Source organism: Periplaneta americana, chromosome 4, assembly GCF_040183065.1.
Source record: "Periplaneta americana isolate PAMFEO1 chromosome 4, P.americana_PAMFEO1_priV1, whole genome shotgun sequence".
NCBI classification, from domain to species: Eukaryota; Metazoa; Arthropoda; class Insecta; order Blattodea; family Blattidae; genus Periplaneta; species Periplaneta americana.
The window spans coordinates 60,036,140-60,059,351 of NC_091120.1; the positions used below are offsets into that span (position 1 = coordinate 60,036,140).

Below are 23,212 nucleotides of genomic sequence, written 5' to 3' on the forward strand. Positions count from 1 at the left end.
TGTGTCCAGAACAAAGTCAAAGTTTAAGAAAATTAAATTGTTTCCAATTACAGTTCAGAGAAGGAATTTCAAGATTGTAAATGTAATTAAATCTGAAATCTAAACCACAATTAACCAGTTTGTAGCTTACTCACATGCATTGGACGAAAGCACAGATAGAAATGTCAAAGCTCACCTAGCCATTTTCATCCGAGGAGTTAATGAACATTTTACTGTGTCTGAATGTCTTCTAGATGTAATTACAAAATACAAATGGAGAAGATCTTTTCCAGGCACTGAAAGGCACCATAGAACAGAAGAGGTTGAATTTGCAATGGCTTGTGTCAATAGCAACAGATGGGGCTCGAGCTTCATAGTATGTCAAAATAATATACAAACGTATGATATTTCTTATTCTTTTGATGGTATTATTTGTAAACATAAGTAGACCGTTGCCGCGATCCCCCACTGACCGCTCCATCTGTTGAAGTACGAGTCTCTCCCCCTTCTCTAGCCTTACAGCACACTGTGTTCGGCGGGCAGCATCGAGAGCACGAAAGACGATACGCTTTTTGGAGACCTCTGGTCTACTATATACAGTCACGAAGCTCAATACATAGTAAATATGCATCCATAGATAGTTGCTAACCACTAGAATCGCTACTATCGCCTCATTACAGACAATGCGGAATAGTACCTGCACAATCTATTGTTCCTAGTACCTTCATAAACTCAAGCTTCGTGACTGTATATACTCGACTGTGGTGATAATATGTTTGTTCCAGCATGGTTCAGACTCTATTCTGAACTGTCTGCTCATGCGCAGTATCTCAATGTACATTCCAACAAGACTTCAACTGATTCTGAACTCCCAGTTTCCGATTCCAACGTGCTTTGGAACTGGTTCGGAACGAGTGAAATTGGTTCTCAATTAATTAAAAGCAGAAATTGGGAATTCTGAACTGATGACGCATGCGCAGATGGCTTAATCTGAGGTTGTGGTTAGATTTCTTCGAGACTGGACAAGTTAAAATTAAAAAATAGTCAATCATAGTGATTTGGAAGGTAATAATGATATATTTTACGAATAATTTTGTTCGGAAGATGAATATAATTTTAATATGAGAAGAAACGCCGAAGGCCGTGAAAGAATAGTTCAGGAAACATTCAAACAGCGTAAAATCCCGAACTAGTTCTGAGAACATACACAAAGAGCGCATGTGTCAAGATGTTCAGTATTAGTTCGTAACGTGTTCTGAATTGCTTGCTGGAACAAACATAATGACGAACAGTTAAGTACCTGCCATTAATAAAAAAAAAAAGTTTTTTATGTAAGTGTACTTTATGACAATTGTTATAAATGATGAACTTTACGGTGTTTGGAGTCCTATGTCGAAGGCATAAACATAAACAAATAGGAATTCTTTATATTTTTCGATTTATTTCGTATATAATGTGACACGTGTGACGGTCGCCTCTGTTTAAAAGCACTGAAAAATCATAGGTTTCCTTTCAGATTCGATAAGTACATCATTAGTTATTGCTAATGATGTAAAAATGTCCAATATTTCTTTCTGACAACTCGAGTACTTGTAAGTTCAGTATCGTGATGATCCACCTTGTAAACCAAATCAAACCAATCCAGTGATATAAAGACAAATGAAAGGTTTGTAATTGGTTTGAAGATGAGAAGTGAAAGATCTACCCCTGTTGAAGTTCTGGCTGATATGTACATCTATTATCAGACAGTACATTTAACTTGAAATATAAGAACAATTGTTTGTATACATCTGAAGTATTATTAGTGAAATATGTTGCTTCAGCAAAGTATACAATGGAGGAAGAAAGGAACTGGCCACCTTATCTTATTATCCCCTGGCTTAGTTGCCTCATGAGTGATGCCTTATTGATGTCACTTATGTGGTTCCAACCTGTCTTCGGACAATTGACTAAACAACAAGTGTCAAGTAAGTGTCCGCCAAGAATCGGACAAAAGATTACTGAAATGCAAATTTATAGCCCAGATAACATATATTACAGATTGCTCACCCCTGTGTTAAAATCGGTAGCACTTTGAAGAGAACAAGCGCCAGGATCGCCACCCGTCCGCCGTAAACGAACACGAGATGGCAGTACAGTCGCTAATGCAATTCAAATGAGAGTTATGACGTGACTCCTTATGTAACAACTAGATGGCAGCTAGTAAACCTGACAAAAGTTGTTACCGTCAAAGCCTATAAGGGCGAGCAATCTGGGTATATATGATCTAGGTTTATAACTATTTATGGAAATTGATTTTGCGCCTTTAGTTTCCTTTTACAGTATTTACCCGTGAAAGAAATTTCAAAGAGGGTTTTTAGCCGATGATTTTGCAATATTCTCCTGTTAGCAACATCAGGAACTAAATTCGGGTCTCTGGCATTGAAAGCCTCTCGGTTAACGACACCCAAATTTGAACTTATAGGCCTATATTTTAAATTATTATACACATGAACATCGGAATGACTTGTCTCATAAAGTTCATGCTCATTTGTTATTTTTCAATTTTGCCTCTCTTCCTTTTACACTTCCATAAATAATTCAGAATTTAATCTGTAGTTGTACCTAGCAGTTTGAGTATGAAAAAATTCGTTACGCATTACATCCCCTTGAAAGTAACAAAATTCATTTTATTTTCAATCCTATTATCTTCTTCTACTTTCCATTTAAGTTGTGTAATAACATCATAAAAGTTTTATAGCTTGTCTTAACAAAAGCATTTTTGTAGCAGACACTAGCTCTGTCCTGCAGCGTTGTATTCTTCGCGCTACTTCTATAAAGAGTCGGAGGAATATAGCGAAACAATTTAATCATAGCATCTTCCGCTGTAACTTAATTAGTATACACCAATTACTTAACCATTTCCACAGAAATGCATTCAGAAGGAAGTTTTAGCGAAAGCATTTTATCGAATTCGATTTCTAAATTTAAAAAAAAAATTCAAAAGCAGTACAGTTAATAATTCATGCAAATATTATAAAAACTTACACGTTCTGTGAAAACAAAGGACGCGTTATTTATACTATTCGAATACAAAAGCATTTCATTTTGAAACAAGGCCCATTCACTGTAATATAAGAATTTCATTTTTACTGAAAATATTTTATTTTCTCTGAAGCAGGCCTATCTCAGTTTCTCTTTATCATCACATCGCCACTCTTTTTTTTAACTTAGTTGTTTAACGATGCTGTATTAACTACGAGGTTATTTAGCGTCGATGGAATTGGTGATAGCGAGATGATAATTGGCGAGATGAGGCCGAGGATTCACCATAGATTACCTGACATTTGCTTATGGTTGGGGAAAACCTCGGAAAAAATCCCAACCAGGTAATCAGCCCAAGCGGGAATTGAACCCGCGCCCGAACGCAACTCCAGATCGGCAGGTAAGCGCCTCAGCCGACAGAGCTACGCCAGTGACGACGCCACTCTTCATTTCAATATACATTATCATCATTACTATGGCATTAATCAATACTAATGTTAATTTCTTCTTAATTAATACTACAGTCCATATGACTTACACAATTGTAATTACCATTTTAAATCATGTTACATTACATTAATTTGGTTGTAAACGTTTTCGCCATCATCAGACAACAAAATTACGCCACGATATCTAAATATGAATACAAGCTTACATTGTTACACAAGTATAACATGATATATCTAAATTGCATATTTAACACAAGTTCAACCTAAGTTACATCATTCAATTATTAAAATGTACATCTGGATTTGTTAAAAACATTATTTCAAGCATTATTTTCGTCATCTTTCAATATAAATAATTTCAAATCTTTAAAATTCTTTAAAACTTAATCTATTTACAAATTGTTCATGCTAAATTATGCTAAATTGATTAAAGAACATGATTTTATGTATAACATAGATTATTGGTGTTCCACATACATTGTGCACCTTGCGATTAGTAGTAGTATTTAGTAGTATTTATTTATTTAACCTGGTAGAGATAAGGCAGTCATGCCTTCTCTGCCTCTATCAGGGGATTACAACTATAATATGAACAATAAAATTACAATTAATATTAAATTTACAATTACAATTACAATAAAAATTAAAGTGCGATTGTGTAGGAAATTGAATTGCGTGTGCATAATCATTGTGTTGAACTATTTACGTTACAATAGTAATTCTAATAATTATTTGAGACAAACTTATTTGTATTTAAAGAATACGTCATATACTGTTACACTTTTATGTTTAATTAATTGAATTATAAAAAGTTACATCGGCATGTTTACTGTTTCTTCAAATGATATGCCTCAAGGTAGTCTATACTCTATACCAGATGTCTTTGGAGTAGATATAAAGAACGGAACGAAATGCAAAGAGCGCGGTTCACACGATACTAAATGTCTGAGTATGAATTAAGTGACCAAGTACGTTCATATAACGAAAAGTGAAAATTAAAGTATTGTGTCTTTGAACATACCTTCTTGCACCAGTAACTAGTTGCACTGTTGTAGTCTGCTCATACACCGCACAGATGCTAGACGCAATAGAACTGTAGTAGTGGACGCGTCTCTGAACACAATCTCGTAACAGGATATGCACGCGCTAGTGTTTACAACGCTCTCAGCTAAGTAATGACTCGCCAACCAATGGGAACGCAGTGATAACATGAGATGCATTGAGACCCTTGTTATGATCTGCTCCAAAGACATCTGATATAGAGTGTAGATGCGCGGGGTCTAAATTGTAAATTAATGTTGTTACCGATAATCGTTATGCATTCTGTAATGTATTGAAACTCAATCCGATACGCATGTTCGCTGTGTCGACCAATAGGCTACAGTTTCCGATACACGCACAAGTCTGAAACAGATAACAAGTACTCTGCACTCTGAATAACATGTGACTGCAATTGTGGTCTTACGCTGTTGTGTATTACAAGTGTTTTTAACATTACCACACATCTTTATACATACGTGCTGAGTATGCCGATATAGTATTTGTTTATGGGTGTTGCGGTGGAAATGCTATAGTCTGCTGCTCGTAAAGAATATCGTCGTCCGTTTTCCTAATTGCATGGTAGGCCTACCCAATTTACGGGTGTTCACTAGCATTTAATAAAACTGTGAGATACAGGTCTTTCCTTGTGGTTAGCGCGATAGATCTTATAGGTCGTAGTGCCCTGCTTCTGAAATTCAGTAATCAGTTAAGTTCAATACTCAAGATTCAAGTGAATGGTCACATTTGAAATATGTTTAACTGTAATTGTTTATACATCTTGATTACACAACTTTTAACATTGTATCACTTCGGAAGATTTATTATATGACTTTCTTATGTTAAATTGTATCGTACCTGGTTTACATGTTTCGACCTATTATGGGTCATCCTCAGAACTGGTCGTTGTTGGTCTTGGCGCCTCTTGTTTTGTTTCCTGTGAGGGTGTATTCGTGTGGTGTAATATGGAGTCAAAGAGTGTGTGTGTTCTGAAATTGAGTTGTATGTTGAGAATTTGATTGGGGTGTGTTTTTATGTGTCTGTATATTTCATATTGTTCTAGTGTGTTTAGTCAGACACACAAAAACACACCCCAATGAAATTCTCAACATACAACTCAATTTCAGAACACACATACTCTTTGACTCCACATTACACCACACGAACACACCCTCACAGGAAACAAAACAAGAGGCGCCAAGACTAACAACGACCAGTTCTGAGGATGACCCATAATAGCTCGAAACATGTAAACCAGATACGATACAATTTAACACAAGAAAGTCATATAATACATATTACGGAATGTAATTGTTTATTTAAAATGGAATCCAAGTAACAGAGGCTGTTTATAGACGTTTAGTAGTTGACGACACAAATACAATACCGATAGATCAATAGCATAATGAAAATGACAGGAAACCGAAATGCATGGAGAAAATCTGCTCAAGATTCATTCCTGACCATTTTGGCAATCTCAGATAACTGACTTATGTCTAAACCTTTCTATTAAAAATTAACACGAGAATATAATTATTAAATTTGATGACTGCATCACCAAGACTTATTACAATTGCGTAACTTTGCGTTAGTCTTTATAATAAGGATAAAAGAATAGTCAATTCTGACTGTTTCTGAAGAAAACAATCACTCTGCGGACATCTACATCCGGAATCCTTTTGTGTCAGGATGGCAGTTGTAAATTACAGTGACTCCTACTTCCAATGATAGATAATTTCTTACTCGGCTGCTCGCATCTGCGCTCTACTTCATTGTCTTATTTCCTAAAGACTGCTTTTGTTCAATAGTTGGATCATTAATATACATGACGGCGTCACAGTTGTGTTCCTTGTCACCCAACTTATTTTTCCCTGAAAATTTACATAGAGAAGTTCTGATCGTGTCGTAGCAGTGACTGTTCGCCTTTTGCTCGCTCACATAGCTCTCTGAATTTACTTTTCCTACATTCTTATGTTGATATACCCATTTATAAGTGTGACAGCTTTTTAACACTGAATAAATGTAATTATAAATTTATAAGTTGCAATATCATGAATATCCTCAGTAACAAATGGTTTTTTATTTCAAACGAAAGGATATAGTAAAAGGTATTTTAAAAGGTACTGCGATAGTTGTTTGAATTGTTTATAAGTAAGTTACTTTCCATACTCTGCAAACAGAAATATGTTTATACATTTAAAATTGGATTATTCATTAACTCTATTATATACTGTACATACAGTATATGTCTATATCCCTATGCAAAATGGCGCTCTTTTATTGTAGCCCTATGATCCCCATAAGGCAGAGCTGGGCAGCAAGAGCGGATTCTACTCTCTCACGGGGAGCCATATGATTTCTCTTCATCCCCTTTCTTCCCCGCCGAACACCGCGCAGTGTTGATTCAGTGATGGGTGAATATTAAGCGTCCCCGTTTAGAGTCTAGATCCGCTCCCGATACCCAGCCCTGCCATAAGGAGGCAAAGGACAGTGTATGTATGTATTGTAATGTATGTATGTATGTATGTATGTATGTATGTATGTATGTATGTATGTATGTATGAATGACTACGTTTGCTTTTGTGTCTTTATTAGCTTATTGTGTTTTTTTTTTCATTATTCTTGTTTTGCACGTATTGTTTTATTTAATTTTCTTTGATTTGTTTCGTTTGTTTATTTGTTTGTTTGGTTTGATTGATTGTGTTCGGTTCGATTTTTGGTTCTGTTAGAGAGAGAGAGAGAGAGACCGTGCGCGCGTATGTATAGTATACAGAGTGATTCAGGAGGATTTACCGTCCCTTACGGAGCTTATTTCCGAAGACATTCTGAGCTAAAAATGTCATACTGTATAAACATTTGTCCTAATCTCAATATTTTCAGAGTTACACGAATTTGAATTTGTTTCTAAAATACCATTATTCTTAAGTTTTAAGATAAAAGAATATTACAGATACAGAATGAACTATTCAGGAGTATCATTTCTTTAATTAGTTAGTATTCTGAAGCTAAAAATGCGTTGTGAATTCCATAGTTGCTTCGTACAGATTTTTTTTTCGATTTTTAACTACAAATTACATTTGCTTACGCATTTATCACAACAATTGTTACAAATCACGTCACTCTTGTAAATTCTTCAAGACTGTACATTAGGATGCATAATTAAACTGTAAAGAATCAAGTTCTTAAAGTCGTATGATTTTAACAATTTTTGTCTGAAGTGCGTAAGAATGACTCATTTTTAGTTAAAAGTTGAAAAATAAAATCTGTACAAAGCAACTGACAACATATTTTAAGCTTCAGAACACTAGCCAATGAAAGAAATGATACTTCTGAATAGTTCATTCTCTATTTTAATATTATTTTACCCTTAAAAATAAAGAAAAAAGTATTTTACAAACAACTTCAAATTAGTGTAACTTTGAAAATATTGAGATTAGGACAAATGTTTATATGACTTTTTGCTCAGAATGTCTTCGGAAATAAGCTCCGTAAGTAACGGTAAATCTTCGTGAATCATCCTTTATATAGTAAGATTTATTAAAACAAATCATCTGTCCCTATATCAGAGGTGACCAAAAGATCCCGAAAGCCAACTTTCAGTATAATACATAGTGAATATAATATAATTGAATTGTTGAAAATTATAATTACAATTAAAATATAAATGGTGATTAAGAACTTGAAATGAACTCTCTGGCAATTTTATTGATAGTTGCAAAATTTAATCAAATATTTTCAAGCATTTTATATGTGAATTCTGATAGAGATCCTCTTACACCAAATAATAGACCAATGACAGTCCAGTTTCCAAGAAGAATAACGTTCATTTACTGATATTTACATTTGTTTATACTAAATTAAGTACATAAAACATATAAAAAATCAAGAACACCCTATGAGCAAAGCTCGTGTTCTGGTGTGAATCCATCTACATACAAGAAACACGAAAGTTAATACACAGAAATATCATGTAAAACCAAAGAAACAAAAGATAATAAGAACACAAAAACATTATACAAGGAATCGATTTAAATATAATTATTTTATAAGCAGATATTTTTCTTTGGGGAAGAAGGAATTTATAATGCGAAACAAGAACAATTTTCATTAAATCTCCTTAAGTCAAAGTAATTCTACGAGTAAATAATTATATATTTGAAGTATCAGTTTTATGCTAACTTAAAATCGCCATTAAATATAAAATATCAACATGTTCGTACATAAATATCAACCCCTAATATTTCAACATGAAGCAATTGCTTATATTCTGTATTTATTAATCTTTATACTTTGCAGTACCGATGCTATATCGTCTTATAATATAAGATGTATGTTGTGACTTGCAGCACTACTTGTGTTCTACGTTCCGTCCGAGTCTGGAGAAAAGGTGACTCTAGGCATCAGCGCTCTGCTGTCCATGACAGTGTTCCTTATGACCATACGAGAGAGTCTTCCACCCACTGAGAAGACACCTTTAATTAGTAAGTAAAATTAATTCTAATACTTTTACGGTCTAATAATGTAACCTACTGAGTTATAAAACAATGAACTGTGGAGACAGAATGGTGTAGACCTACTGAGTTATAAAATAATGAAGAACTGTGGAAACAGAATGGTGTAGACCTACTGAGTTATAAAATAATGAACTGTGGATATAGAATGGTGTAGACTACTGAGTTATAAAATAATGAACTGTGGAGACAGAATGGTGTAGACTACTGAGTTATAAAATAATGAACTGTGGAGACAGAATGGTGTAGACCTACTGAGTTATAAAATAATGAAGAACTGTGGAGACAGAATGGTGTAGACTACTGAGTTATAAAATAATGAAGAGCTGTGGAGGCAGAATGGTGTAGACCTACTGAGTTATAAAATAATGAACTGTGGAGACAGAATGGTGTAGATTACTGAGTTATAAAATAATGAAGAACTGTGGAGACAGGATGGTGTAGACCTACTGAGTTATAAAATAATGAACTGTGGAGATAGAATGGTGTAGACTACTGAGTTATAAAATAATGAACTGTGGAGACAGAATGGTGTAGACTACTGAGTTATAAAATAATGAACTGTGGAGACAGAATGGTGTAGACTACTGAGTTATAAAATAATGAACTGTGGAGACAGAATGGTGTAGACTACTGAGTTATAAAATAATGAAGAGCTGTGGAGACAGAATGGTGTAGACTACTGAGTTATAAAATAATGAACTGTGGAGGCAGAATGGTGTAGACTACTGAGTTATAAAATAATGAAGAACTGTGGAGACAGAATGATGTAGACTACTGAGTTATAAAATAATGAACTGTGGAGACAGAATGGTGTAGACTACTGAGTTATAAAATAATGAAGAACTGTGGAGACAGAATGGTGTAGACTACTGAGTTATAAAATAATGAAGAACTGTGGAGACAGAATGGTGTAGACCTACTGAGTTATAAAATAATGAACTGTGGAGATAGAAGGATGTAGACTACTGAGTTATGAAATAATGAACTGTGAAGACAGAATGGTAAACGAGAAACTAGCAATCCGTATGTCAAGCATTAGGTATATCAATTATTGTACGGTAATAAATTGTAGAGAAGGAGAATAGTTTAAGCTTACATTTCTTTACCATATTGTCATCAGCCATTAAAATGCATGAATAATACTTTACTGTACTTCGTTTCTTATGCAATTGATTCTCATTTAATTCAATTCTAACTTCGAAGGAAATCAGAAGAAAATTCGTATTAACCAAAATTGTAATTGACCAAAACCTGATTTTCAGCAAAATCAGTTACATAATTAAGATGGATTTAATGTTACGTTGGCATATCCATTGAAGAAAGATTCACACGTAAATTAAGGTGCAGGTAAAGAAAATAAGAATCATATTAAACCATTAAAACCTTTGTTTTATAGAAGTTAGTAATTTATACTCTATATCACGTGATAAAATATTTAGAAATGGAAGTGGTGTAACTATCCTATCCTTCCATATGTATTTCACTAAAATTCGCAATAATTGAAATTATTAAAACTACTTAATAAGGATTTCATATAACAAATCTGTCAACAATAGATGTGGATGTAAGTCTATCAGGTTGCGAGCAACCCCTGGTGATCCCATAAGGGGATATTCACAGTGGATGTTTACGGTTATATCTATCTAAACCTAACGTAAGCGTAAGGACAACATAAACATCCAAGCCATATATACCAACGAACAATTTCTAACCAAAAAATGATCCCTTGGCAGAATCAGAAATCGAACCAGAGATCTCCTAGCTAGAAGCTAGCGTTTCTAACTACTAGACCAAGAGACTGACCACCTGTTAACAACAGGTAGATCGTATATATGACAAGTTCCTCTTTAACCTGCGCATTTGTTAAATTCATGACCGCACTAAAAAAAGTGTATTGTAAGAAAAGCCGTTGACTGCGTAGTTATTTTTACTAAACATTCTAATTTCATTTCAAACTATTCAAATGTTTCTTTCAAATATCATAATTAAATATTAGCCTACATTTTAACATTGATCTGAATAGAAATTTAAAAAAAAATAATTACTAGCTCGAATTATTCAAGCGTGTCATATCACACTGTATTGTATAAAGTTGAATTAACCAGACTCCACTGTATTGTAAATAATTCACAGTTCTGTTTATTTGTGCTAATTGGAATATATAAATTGAACGATTCATTAGTCACTTTAGGACTTCAGCAAAATATTTATTCCACCGTCGGAATATTTGTTTGATTGATATTCATTTCGTATGAGTTATTAATTGTAAATACATTTAATAACTTCAGTATACTTTACATACTTGCCTGCAAGTTATAAACTGTAATAAAGTAAATGTGTGAACATTAATTGTAATATTTTTAAGTGTTATTGTTTATAGTTATTAGTAATATTTTCAAATACTACCTTATGTAATATAGTAATATCATCCTAAATTACGTCATATTATTTCTTCAGCGGTTATTATTTATTTTCTGGCTCTAATTTATTTAGACAACTTGTCAAATGAGTTTTTATCCACTGTTTCTATTAACGTACTGGTATTACTCTACCAAGGCAAGTGGAGTTCTGCAGCCCGAAGCCGTGGCGCTACTGCTTCTACATTCGTAATACCTCATCGCGATAGTTCACACTACGCCCGCGGCTCCATTCGCCTTGGTTGAGTAATAATTGTCTTTGTATTTTAACTGATCACGAATATGTAAAAAAATGTTACCACTTAATCTCCTTCAAATTCCACTGTTGTCGTGTTTACAATATATTACTCCGATTTTTAAGATCATAGTTCAATTTTGCGGACATAAAATCTATTATAGTTCTTTAACAAATTTTACATAAATCAACTTACAATCACTTTTTCTGTGATTTTTTTCTTAACTTCCACTGTTCTATTTACGTTATAATTATTTAGAAATTACATTACACTTATATAAGTAAGAATAAAGAATAAATGTTGATTTTAAAACAATATTTCCGAATTATTAATTTATAATCGTTAATATAATAATAAATATAATAGCTGTGCATGACAGATATAATTCTGTTCACAGGTCTTTATTATGGAGTTAGCATTTGCCTAGTTTCATTCGCATCAGGCCTATCTGTGGTGACATTGAATGTATATCACCGTGGTGTGAGAGGAACCGGTGTTCCAAGAATTATTAAGGCCCTTATACTTGGCAAGCTTGCAAGACTTGTCTTCCTTCAGTTTGAACCACGAGACAAACATGGACCATCCATGCAACATGTAAGTATTAATAAATATGGCATTTAAAAATTCATTCAAACGTATCTTTGTACCTAAAAAAATAATATTTTGTCCACCATTTACCTACATTGTTGTAATATAATAACAGAAATCCCGTTGCTAAAGCAATTCTTTAACAATAAGGATAGAAAAACTTTTATTTTAATCAGTAGTGAATAAAGTAGCAATTTAATAACTAAAATCTCGTTACTAAAGCGACGTTTTAACAGTAAGAATGGATGAAATTTTACTTTATAGTGAATAAAGTAGCAATTTAATAACTAAAATCTCGTTACTAAGGCGACGTTTTAACAGTAAGATTGGATGAAATTTTACTTTATAGTGAATAAAGTAGCAATTCAATAACTAAAATCTCGTTACTAAAGTAACGTTTTAACAGTAAGAATGGATAAAATTTTACTTTATAGTGAATAAAGCAGCAATTTAATAACTAAAATCTCGTTACTAAAGCGACGTTTTAACAGTAAGAATGGATAAAATTTTACTTTATAGTGAATAAAGTAGCAATTTAATAACTGAAAACTCATTACTAAGGCAATGCTTTAACAATAATGATGGAAAAAAAAACTTTATCGTTAGTGAATAAAGTAGCAATAAAATTTAATAACTGAAGTCTCGTTACTAACAACGCTTTAACAATAAGGATGGAAAAAAAAGTTAATCGATAATTAATAAAGCAGCAATTTAATAACAGAAGTCTCATTACTAAGGCAACGCTTTAACAATAAAGATGGAAAAAATTATTTTAATCGATTATCAAAAAAGCAGCAATTTAATAACTGAAATCCCGTTACTAAGGCAACACTTTAACAATAAAGCTGGACAAAAATATTTAATCGATAATGAATAAAGCAGCAATTTAATAACTGAAGTCTCATTACTAAGGCAACACTTTAACAATAAAGATGGAAAAACTTATTTTAATCGATAATGAATAAAGCAGCAATTTAATGACTGAAGTCTCGTTACTAAGACAACGATTTAATATTAAGGATGAAAAAAAACTTTAATCGATAGTGAGAGAAGCAGTAATTTAATAACTGAAATCTCGTTACTAACGCAACGCTTTAACAATAAGGATGGAAAAAATTATTTTAATCGATAATGAATAAAGTATAAATTTAATAACTGAAGTTTCGTTACTAAGACAACGCTTTAACAATAAGGATGGGAAACAATTTTACTTCAATCATTAGTGAATAAAGCAGTAATTTAATAACTGAAGTCTCGTTACTAAAGCAGCGCTTTAACAATGAGGATGAAAAAGTTTTTACTTCAATCTATAGTGAATAAAGTAGCAATTTAATAACTGAAGTCTCGTTAGTGAGGCAACACTTCAACAATAGGGATGGAAAAAATTATTCAATCGATAATAGCTTAAGTCTCATTACTAAAACAATGATTTAACAATAAGGATGTACAAAAATTACTTTAATCAATTGTGAATAAAGTAGCAATTTAATAACTGAAGCCTCATTACTAAAGCAACGATTTAACATTAAGGATGGACAAAAATTACTTTAATCGATTGTGAATAAAATATCAATTTAATAACTGAAGTCTCGTTACTAAAGCAACGTTTTAACAATAAGGATGGAAAAAATTATTTTAATCGATAATGAATAAAGTAGAAATTTAATAACTGAAGTTTCGTTACTAAGACAACGCTTTAACAATAAGGATGGGAAACAATTTTACTTCAATCATTAGTGAATAAAGCAGTAATTTAATAACTGAAGTCTCGTTACTAAAGCAGCGCTTTAACAACGAGGATGAAAAAGTTTTTACTTCAATCTATAGTGAATAAAGTAGCAATTTAATAACTGAAGTCTCGTTAGTGAGGCAACACTTCAACAATAGGGATGGAAAAAATTATTTAATCGATAATAACTTAAGTCTCATTACTAAAGCAATGATTCAACAATAAGGATGTACAAAAATTACTTTAATCGATTGTGAATAAAGTAGCAATTTAATAACTGAAGCCTCATTACTAAAGCAACGATTTAACATTAAGGATGGACAAAAAATACTTTAATCGATTGTGAATAAAATATCAGTTTAATAACTGAAGTCTCGTTACTAAAGCAACGTTTTAACAATAAGGATGGAAAAAAATTAATTTATCCATGACCATAACGAAAAACATGCCTTTACTAAATACTTTTGCGTGTGTAAAGTAGGCTATTATTCAACATTACTTTATTTCACTAGTGAGATAAAGACTTTACCTCACAGTTTGAACTTTATCTCACAGTTCATTAGTATTTTCCTAGTACCCGGGTACACACGTATACATTTCCATTGAACTATTACTCAAGAAGTTAATATATTAGTTACTAGATGTCACTACCTCTACTTCTTTATTACCATTTCTTAAATATACATACACTCAATCTCCTTCTCTTTTCTCTATCTGCTACGTCGTAATTTGTACATTACATCCATATCTAATATGCATCTTTTTAAAATTTTGTAATAATTTACCTTTTGGGATGCGAGGAGACTTGAACCTACGAAGTTGGGTTTATAGGATTTTAAAACAACACGCGTTAGCCAACTGAGCTAAACTGACACGATGATTAATTAAGTTTTAATATTCCTCTTAAGTTTACAGAAGTAAAATGTGAAATTATTTTAATCACATTATTTCCGTGAACACTTCTAAATAATCCCTGAAACTTCAAAAAGACGAAAATACACGTTTAAAGTGAAAAAATATATATTAAAATTATATAATTAATTATAATTTGTTATTTATCCAACGCCTTAGATACAATTCTTTACTAATCATGGCCTCCTACATCATGACCTACCTAGTAACGTATTGATTCTAAAATCCATGTCATGGTATGTGATTACATGAGGACTTATTTTCAACATATTTTCTTTTATAAAACATAATTTTTCGTTATGGTTATGGATAAAATTACGTATGGTACTTGTGAGCGTGATCTTTATTGCACTCGTGTAATTTAAGCACTCGGCTGACGCCTCGTGCTTAAATCTTTCCACTCGTGCAATAAAGATGCACTTACCTCACAAGTACCATAAATAACTATTAATCGATAGTCAATAAAGTAGCAAATTAATAACTGAAGTCCCATTACTAAAGCAACACTTTAACAATAAGAATTTAAAAAAATACTTTAATCGATAATGAATAAAGCAGCAATTTAATAACTGAAGTCTCGTTATTAAGGCAACGCTTTAACAACAAGGATGAAAAAAATTACTTTAATTGATAGTGAATAAGGCATCAATTTAATAACTAAAATCTCGTTACAAACGCATCGCTTTAACAATAAGGACGGAAAAAGTTACTTTAATCACTATCGATTAAAGTAACTTTTTAATAACTGAAGTCTCATTACTAAGACAATGCTTTAATAATAAGAATGGAAAAAAAATACTTTAATCGATATTGAATAAGGTAGCAATTTAATAACTGAAGTTCCATTACTAAGGAAATGCTTTAACAATAAGGGTAGATAAAATTTTACTTTAATCACTAATCACTGATGAATTGTTTAGACTTGCAAATTGAATTAATCTGCCTGGTATGTAGCCTACTTTATATTATTGTAGTTAAACTGCTTTCTACTTACTCTATATTCTTGTAGAGCCACCAGCGTAGCTCAAGTAGCAGACTCGCTTGTCTGTTGATCCGGAGTTGCGTTCGGGTGTGGGTTAGATTCCCGCTTGGGTTATTACTTGGTTGGGTTTTTACCGAATTTTCCCCAACCGTAAGGCAAATTCCAGGTAATCTACATAAATCCTCGGTCTCACCTCATCTCGCCAAGAAATTGTGTAACTTTTGACTTGCACCACATTATTACTAGAGTAAGAATATAATAAATTTAATTAAATTAATGAAGCAGCAATTTAATAATTGAAACCTTATTACTGAAGCAATGCTTTAAGTATAAGTATAGATAAAATTTTACTTTAATCATTAGTGAATAAAGTAGTAAACATATAATTTCAACTTAAATTAGGAAGATTTTTTATTTCCTTGTCAGTGTTTTTATAAATATTGTATGACACAAATAAGTCAAGATATTTAGGGCCTATATCCTTTCCATTCCGACATGAGTAAATAAGTTTACGCTTGGTTGGATACTGATTAATCTAAAATCTAGAGTAATAATCGTTTAAGTTTGTTTTAACTTTCAATAAACACTGAAAAATATATTAAGATTAATTACCGAATGGCTTAAAGGTCTATCGAAGCTCTCTACATGTGTGAAATTACTTCTTAGCAGGACATAAACCCAAGGACAGGTACGCGGCTAGATTGTCCGCGTCCACCGGATAACAAGTGGACAGCAGACAACGAAGGGGATTATCTGGACCCTCAACAAATGTCCCCCCGTTTCCTTCCTCGTCGTAGTCGGACAGATTCAACACCAGGTACAGGTAAATTATTTTTCTTCATAAAATGTAATTTAATTAGTCAGTTCACTGTATATAAAAGTCCATTCGCTCTTATTTCCAGTAGCCAATCACATTGCAGGTCGGCTACATTTAAACGTGTGCGTCTTGTGATTCGCTGATGATGACGTTATGCATTTCCTGAGGCTCGATAAATACTTAGTATAATCGCCCGCCATTTTGGCTCTTTCGTTGGCGTTCGCTGAAAGCACACGAGGACGTTATTTGCTGCTCAATTATTTGCTGAATTACAGTGCGTTTGATTTATTATCATAGGAGCTACGACGTGATAATGTTTAACGGTGTGGCAAATAGATTCCTCGTCTAGGAGCTCTGCAACGAAAGAACAAAGATGACGAACGATACTACCTACCTAGACTTTATAGAGCCTTCACTTCCTAAGACGTACGCAAAGAGGAGGAGTCACGCCGGGAATAACAGCGTCGCGATTATAGTATACATTTCTATTACATGATTCTGCATTATCAAATTCAGATTATATTAATGTAGTAAGGTACAGATTGGGGTAATTTTGAGTCGTCAACACTGAGTTATAACACTCAAACGAAAGATTGAAATTGGCTTTTTTTTTTGTATGGAGGAGGGATCCGAAGACTTACATTGCAGCCTGAAGTTTTTATGCTTACCACTCCTGTTATCGTGAATGATTGGGCTTACTGTGAGTGCATTGTGACACTGGATGTGATGAGGAGTAAGATAGATACCTATTTGATATAAATAAACAAAGAAACAAAATGTATTTAATAGGTACCGTTCATAAAAATATAACTAAATAAAATCTCTCTCTTCGTGTTCCCTTTTACTCCCGAAGTTCCTGAAAACTAACATCTTTCTGCGTATTCGTTGATTAGAAAGAAATGAGTAATATTTATGTTGGTCCTCTTGTGAAATAAAAGTTCACATTATTTAATTTGACCCTGTTAAACCTTTATTGGCAGTGTTGTCGGCCTGGATGGCACAGTCTGTAGAGTGCCGGTCTTCTGTGCCCGAGGTTGCGGGTTCGATCCCGGCCCAGGTCGATGGCATTTAAGTGTGCTTAATTGTGACAGGCTTATGTCAGTAGATTTACTGGCATGTAAAAAAACTCCTCCGGGACAAAATTTCGGCACACCGGCGACGCTGATATAATCTTGGCAGTTGTGAGCGTCGTTGAAACATAATTAAGTGCAATGTTCAAATACCCAGTACATTAGGGAACCCAACTTACTGACAGATCTTAAGTGATTCACCTGGTACAGTACACTGCTCCGTCGATATATGAGAAAGGCAATGTCTACCTACTTAGATAATATAACACGCGGAACAAGTCCCCTGCAATCGGCAAGCATCATGGTTAGGTACAGCTTGAAAATTCAGGAATATTACGGACAGTAAAAAATCGATTTAACGGTAATGGGTATTTAAGAGTTATTAATTAATTTTAAAAAAAAGTGAATCTGATATAAAGTTAATACAAATTAATTTTATTTCCTAGAAAAAATATTTAATACAATAATAAATAAGTAGATAAATAGATGAATAAATAGATAAATAAATGAATGAATAAATAAATAAATAAAGAAGTAAGGAAAGAAAAGAAGGAAGGAAGAAATATTATCTTAAAGCAGTGGTTCCCAACCTGTGTGTCGCGTAGCCCCATGGAGTGTGTCGCGAAATTTTAGAATTGGAAAATAAATGTTATGCCCTCCAAAAAGTATCTATAACGCATTTTTTTTTATTTACAACGAAGTTTTTGATATGGTACATTTTATTTTGAGACAGACTTTACCAATGAAACGTGAACACCTCCAACAATGCTTAGTAATTCGTTTATTCTTCCCACTTAGTAATAAACAGAGTTTAAAATCGTCCGAACATTTTGGTCAGTTTCAATATATACGTGTGAGCCGGTAATAGTGCGACTATTTTATCAAAAGTGCTTTAATTAGATTTTATCATGAACAAATCTTTAATTAGAAAAGGCCAATCTGAATCAAGTTCTGGGTTAGATGACAGCACTGCTAATTCAAATAATGTGAGCGAATATCCCCTGCGTTTCATTAGTTATGAACAGGGAACGGATTTATATGGACTAAAAATATATGAAATATGTAAATATATATGTAGTTATTTTTACCAAAATATGGAATTAAATATGGATTTTTACCAAAATATGGAATTAAATATGGACTTAAAATTATAAAAAAAATGACTATGTACGTTAAATATTGGTACATTTTAATCAAACTAAACAAAAAATATAATGGACGTACCTTATCTTCCAATGTAGTTTCAACAAAACACAATTTTTATTGTCTGTTACCATAACAATAGCTTACAAACATTTCTTTCAAGTGCTGAAAAGTGAATCTTCTTCTATTGTCTCTGAGGATAGATTTATACTGACTAAAAGAGCGTTCGACGTCACAAGAAGTAACTGGTACATAATTCAATTTCACAATGTCTGCTGGGGATAAGTCCAAGTTAATCTTCACTGTTGATTCACCACTCATCACAGCAACAACCTTTTGTAGTTCTTCATATCCAGGGTTTTTTGAAAGTACAGTGTCCACCTTAGCTCTTACTGCATCTGCAACTTTACCTCTACCACGATTCAGTTGTTCCACAGTACTATTTATAATTTCAAAACTTTCAGATAGTGAAAGGTGCCTATTTTGGAGACTTTTGAGCGTTTTTATGATGCATGAAAATGTATGCTGAATGTGAGCTAAGTCATTCTTCACACTTATGTCACAGGTAACTGTTTTCGCAGTATCAATTGAGACTGCATCTTCAGAGTCCAATGCAAGGAGAACATTGTTAATAGAGTCTATATGTTCGGCATAATATTCAACTGCTTCTAGCCATGTACCCCATCTAGTTAAAATTGGCTTTGGTGGCAATGGAATTTCAGGGTACATTTCTTTCAACACGTTAACTCTACTGGGAGCTTTGAGAAATACTTTTTTCACTGATGAAATCAACAAATCTACTTTAGGGAAATTGTCTCTGACCACTTCTGCCACACGATGAAATGCATGCGCCACACAAGTAAAATGAGTCAATTTAGGATATACAACAGATAATGCTTGTCCAGCTTTGACCATATAAGGGGCAGCATCGCTAATAAAGAATAACACATTATCGTACATAATACCCTTTGGCCACAGGATACCCATAGCTTCGTTGAACAGTTTAACTATAGTTTTGTTATTGCACTTTTCTAGAACATCACAATGTAAAAGAATTCGTTCAGAATATTGTTCACTTAACAAACCGATAACTACATTACCAACAAGTCTACCTTCTTTGTCGGGAGTCTCATCAATGGAAACCCAAATTGAACTATCTTTAATTTCATCTCTTATCTTCTGTATTGTCTCATCGTAGATGGATGGAGCATACGTCTTCCTAAGTGTTGACTCATCCGGGATTGTATGTTGAGTATATTTTTCAAGGAATTCCCTGAAGACCTTATTCTTTAGTTTGTAGAGAGGAATATCAGCAGAGATGAGAGAACGGCACAGGTCGATGTTAAACTCAGATCTTACATTCGATGTTGTTGGTTGTGTTAAAAACAATTGTCTCTGCTTGGAATTTAGTTGTTTGTTGGCCTGATGTTTACTAGTTGTAATGTGTTGTTGCACCAGGAACTTTTGTGTAGATGATACTGCACACTGACACAAATTACAAAATAATATTTTATTGTCAGTTGATAAACCATCTTCTTTAAATTCTGAAATGTAACTTGTTAGTTTTGATTTTAAATTGACTGAATGACGTACTTTTGGCATATTTACCGTCTTTATAGTATGATTTACAAAACTGAACCTATGTGTACTCTGACTGGCATTTAACTGTTGAGCTGCACAACTGAAGTCTGTTAAAAATTTTAAATTAAATTAATACAGTTTTGTAACTTACTTTCCCCATTGTTGATAGGACTGCTAATTTTCAAATAACTCTGATGTTAAAGGGATTACTGAACATGTGTTTAAATCTCTATTGTTGAAATGTATTTTTAAAAGTTAATGGAATTTTGTTTTGTTTTATTGTTAAACCTAATATAATATGGACTGTTTTATATGAAATATGGAAAATATATGGAAATTAACGAAAATATGTACTAAACTCTAAAATATGGAAAAATATGGAAAATAAAAGTAGGATTTTTCAACCCTACACATTGTGAAACATAAAGATAATGCAAAATATAAATTATATTAGCTTTATAAGTAAATATGTATTTACATATAAATCCTTTCCCTGGTTATGAATACTTACAATATGGTTTTACGTGGCGTGGAGAGGAATATAAACAAAATTCCGAGTGTCCTATGTACGGAAATGTTTCGTCAAATTAGTCGATGGTGCCGAATAAACTAGAAATACATTTAGAACTTCCGTTTTCAACGTATACTTGTGTGAATCAGCATTTTCTACCATAAAAATAGTGAAATCTAAACAAAGAAACAGACTGCTGCATCTTGAAGATGATTTACGTGTTGGCCTGTCAACAATAAGGCCACGTATATAGAAACTCTGTGCAATTCACAAAGCGCTGACTTCACATTAATTCAAACAGATGAGTTGTCAAAAACGATAATAAAAACATTTTATCGGACATCCAGCATAGATAGGTTTGTATTTTTTACACTTACCTTTGTTTTTTTCTAATGCTAATAAAGTTGCTGGTTGTTTTTTTATTATTATTTGGAATTTTCGATTGCGTGTTAACATCGACAAATCTGTAACACTAGATGTCCGACACTACGTAGAAGTTATCAGTGCCTTTTTTTCTTGCGGAACGCGCTGGAACGGCATTCCGGCACTTTTTGTTTCATCCTTCATTATGGAACCGAAATATGTGTGAATATCTAAATTTTTAATATAATTTTTCTTTTAATTCCGCTTAGACCTTGAAAGTCTTACTTGGACGAAAAGGAGGATAAAAACGACAAAATTCCCGTGCAATGAACAGTAATCATCTCCCCGTCTGCTATAAAATATTCTACACAGAGTTGCATCACCTTTTTCTCCAGAAGAAAGAAGAAATGCACCGATTATTATTATTATTATTATTATTATTATTATTATTATTATTATTATTATTATTATTATTATTATTATTATTATTAAAAACAAATAAGTGTGTCGCGATATCGTGGGCGTTCAGTTCGTGGAAAGTGTGTCGTCAGTCAAAAAAGGTTGGGAACCACTGCCTCAAACTCTCCAGCAATGTCCTTAATATTTGCGCCGTTTTCAAGGCATTGAATAATACTGTATTTACTTTGTGAGAAATACTCAGACATGAACATGTTTGTGACATGATGCCTCACTGATATGAGGGGGCTTGGATTCTTGTCACAACTGACCACGTTGTACTGCTTTGCTGATTCCTTTAGGCTCAAACGCATTCCATTAAATCAACGGAGCAGTGTACCATAAACTGTGATGTTCTTCGTAACATGGCAAATGAAATGAATTGTTGACAAACACGTTAAGGGGAGATGATGGTATTTTTTGATGAAAAAATGAGTCAATTTAAAAAAAATATATATTTTTAAAATACTCTGTGATATGTGTGGAATGCATAGCATAACATTTTGTGGGTATTTGTGCCCTTATCAGATGTTGAGTTGCCATTTTTAAACTTCCTGTGTTATGGATTTTTAAATCGCTCGCCCACTTTTATTGTTGTTTCCGGTAAATTAAATTTTCCAAATTTTTTTTTCTTTAAAATACCCTTTGATATGTGTGGAATACATTGCATAACATTTTGTGGGTGTTTGTGCCCTTATCGGATGTTGAGACGTCATTTTTAAACTTCCTGCGCTATGGATTTTTAAATCACACGCTCACTTTTATCGGTTTCCAGTAACTTCATTTTTTTTTTTTTTGCTACATTGCCAGACAAAAATGGATATAATTTCTGAACTATTAAAGATACATGCATGAAAATGAAATTTAGAACACACATCCTTTAGACTATTAAGAAACTTTTCTCTGTAACAGAATTTTGTTAATTGATTTCATTTTAAAAATATGTACGTTTGTTTGCAAGAAAGGAAATCAGAAAATTATTATTAAATTTTAATTGTTTATTTCACAAACGTAGGGACTAATATCAAAATTCTGTTGCAGACAGTTTGTAGAACATGCTTTTGCAAATATGCACATTGCAAAAAACTGTTTGAATCTATCTTTAAAAAGGTTTAGATATATCGGTTTTAGTACAATCCTGCATTGGGTATATTTTTTTTCAAATTTGGGCCCCCAATTTTTTTTTTCAAAATATTTTTATTTGGTTGAGTTGTCACAGCTATGAGCGCTCTACATACAAAAAATTAATACAGTAGCGTGCGAATTAATCCGAACACGACATATTTTTACATTTTCTGTCATTGTTGGCCTCACAGCTGCTCATACCGCTTTAATTGACATCTGTAGTACGTGTAATTCCATTGTTGAAGGTCTGTCGTTATTATTTTTTTTATAATATGTGA

The 23,212-nt window shown here is 32.9% G+C and overlaps 1 protein-coding gene across 5 annotated transcripts in view; it reads left to right on the forward strand.

The window, feature by feature from the left end:
* LOC138697829 (neuronal acetylcholine receptor subunit alpha-10-like) overlaps positions 1 to 23,212 on the forward strand; it is a 562,189-nt gene that overhangs the window by 529,927 nt on the left and 9,050 nt on the right. For 2 of the 5 annotated variants that reach the window (XR_011331620.1, XM_069823383.1), the window contains 3 exons: positions 8,837 to 8,971; positions 12,055 to 12,251; positions 16,535 to 16,691. Coding sequence is in view for 4 of the 5 variants with exons in the window: in XM_069823383.1 (XP_069679484.1) it covers positions 8,837 to 8,971; positions 12,055 to 12,251; positions 16,535 to 16,691 (489 nt within the window). In the remaining variant the exon portion in view is untranslated. The remainder of the gene's footprint in view (positions 1 to 8,836; positions 8,972 to 12,054; positions 12,252 to 16,534; positions 16,692 to 23,212) is intronic. The other 3 variants (XM_069823382.1, XM_069823380.1, XM_069823379.1) reach the window with 3 other exon arrangements.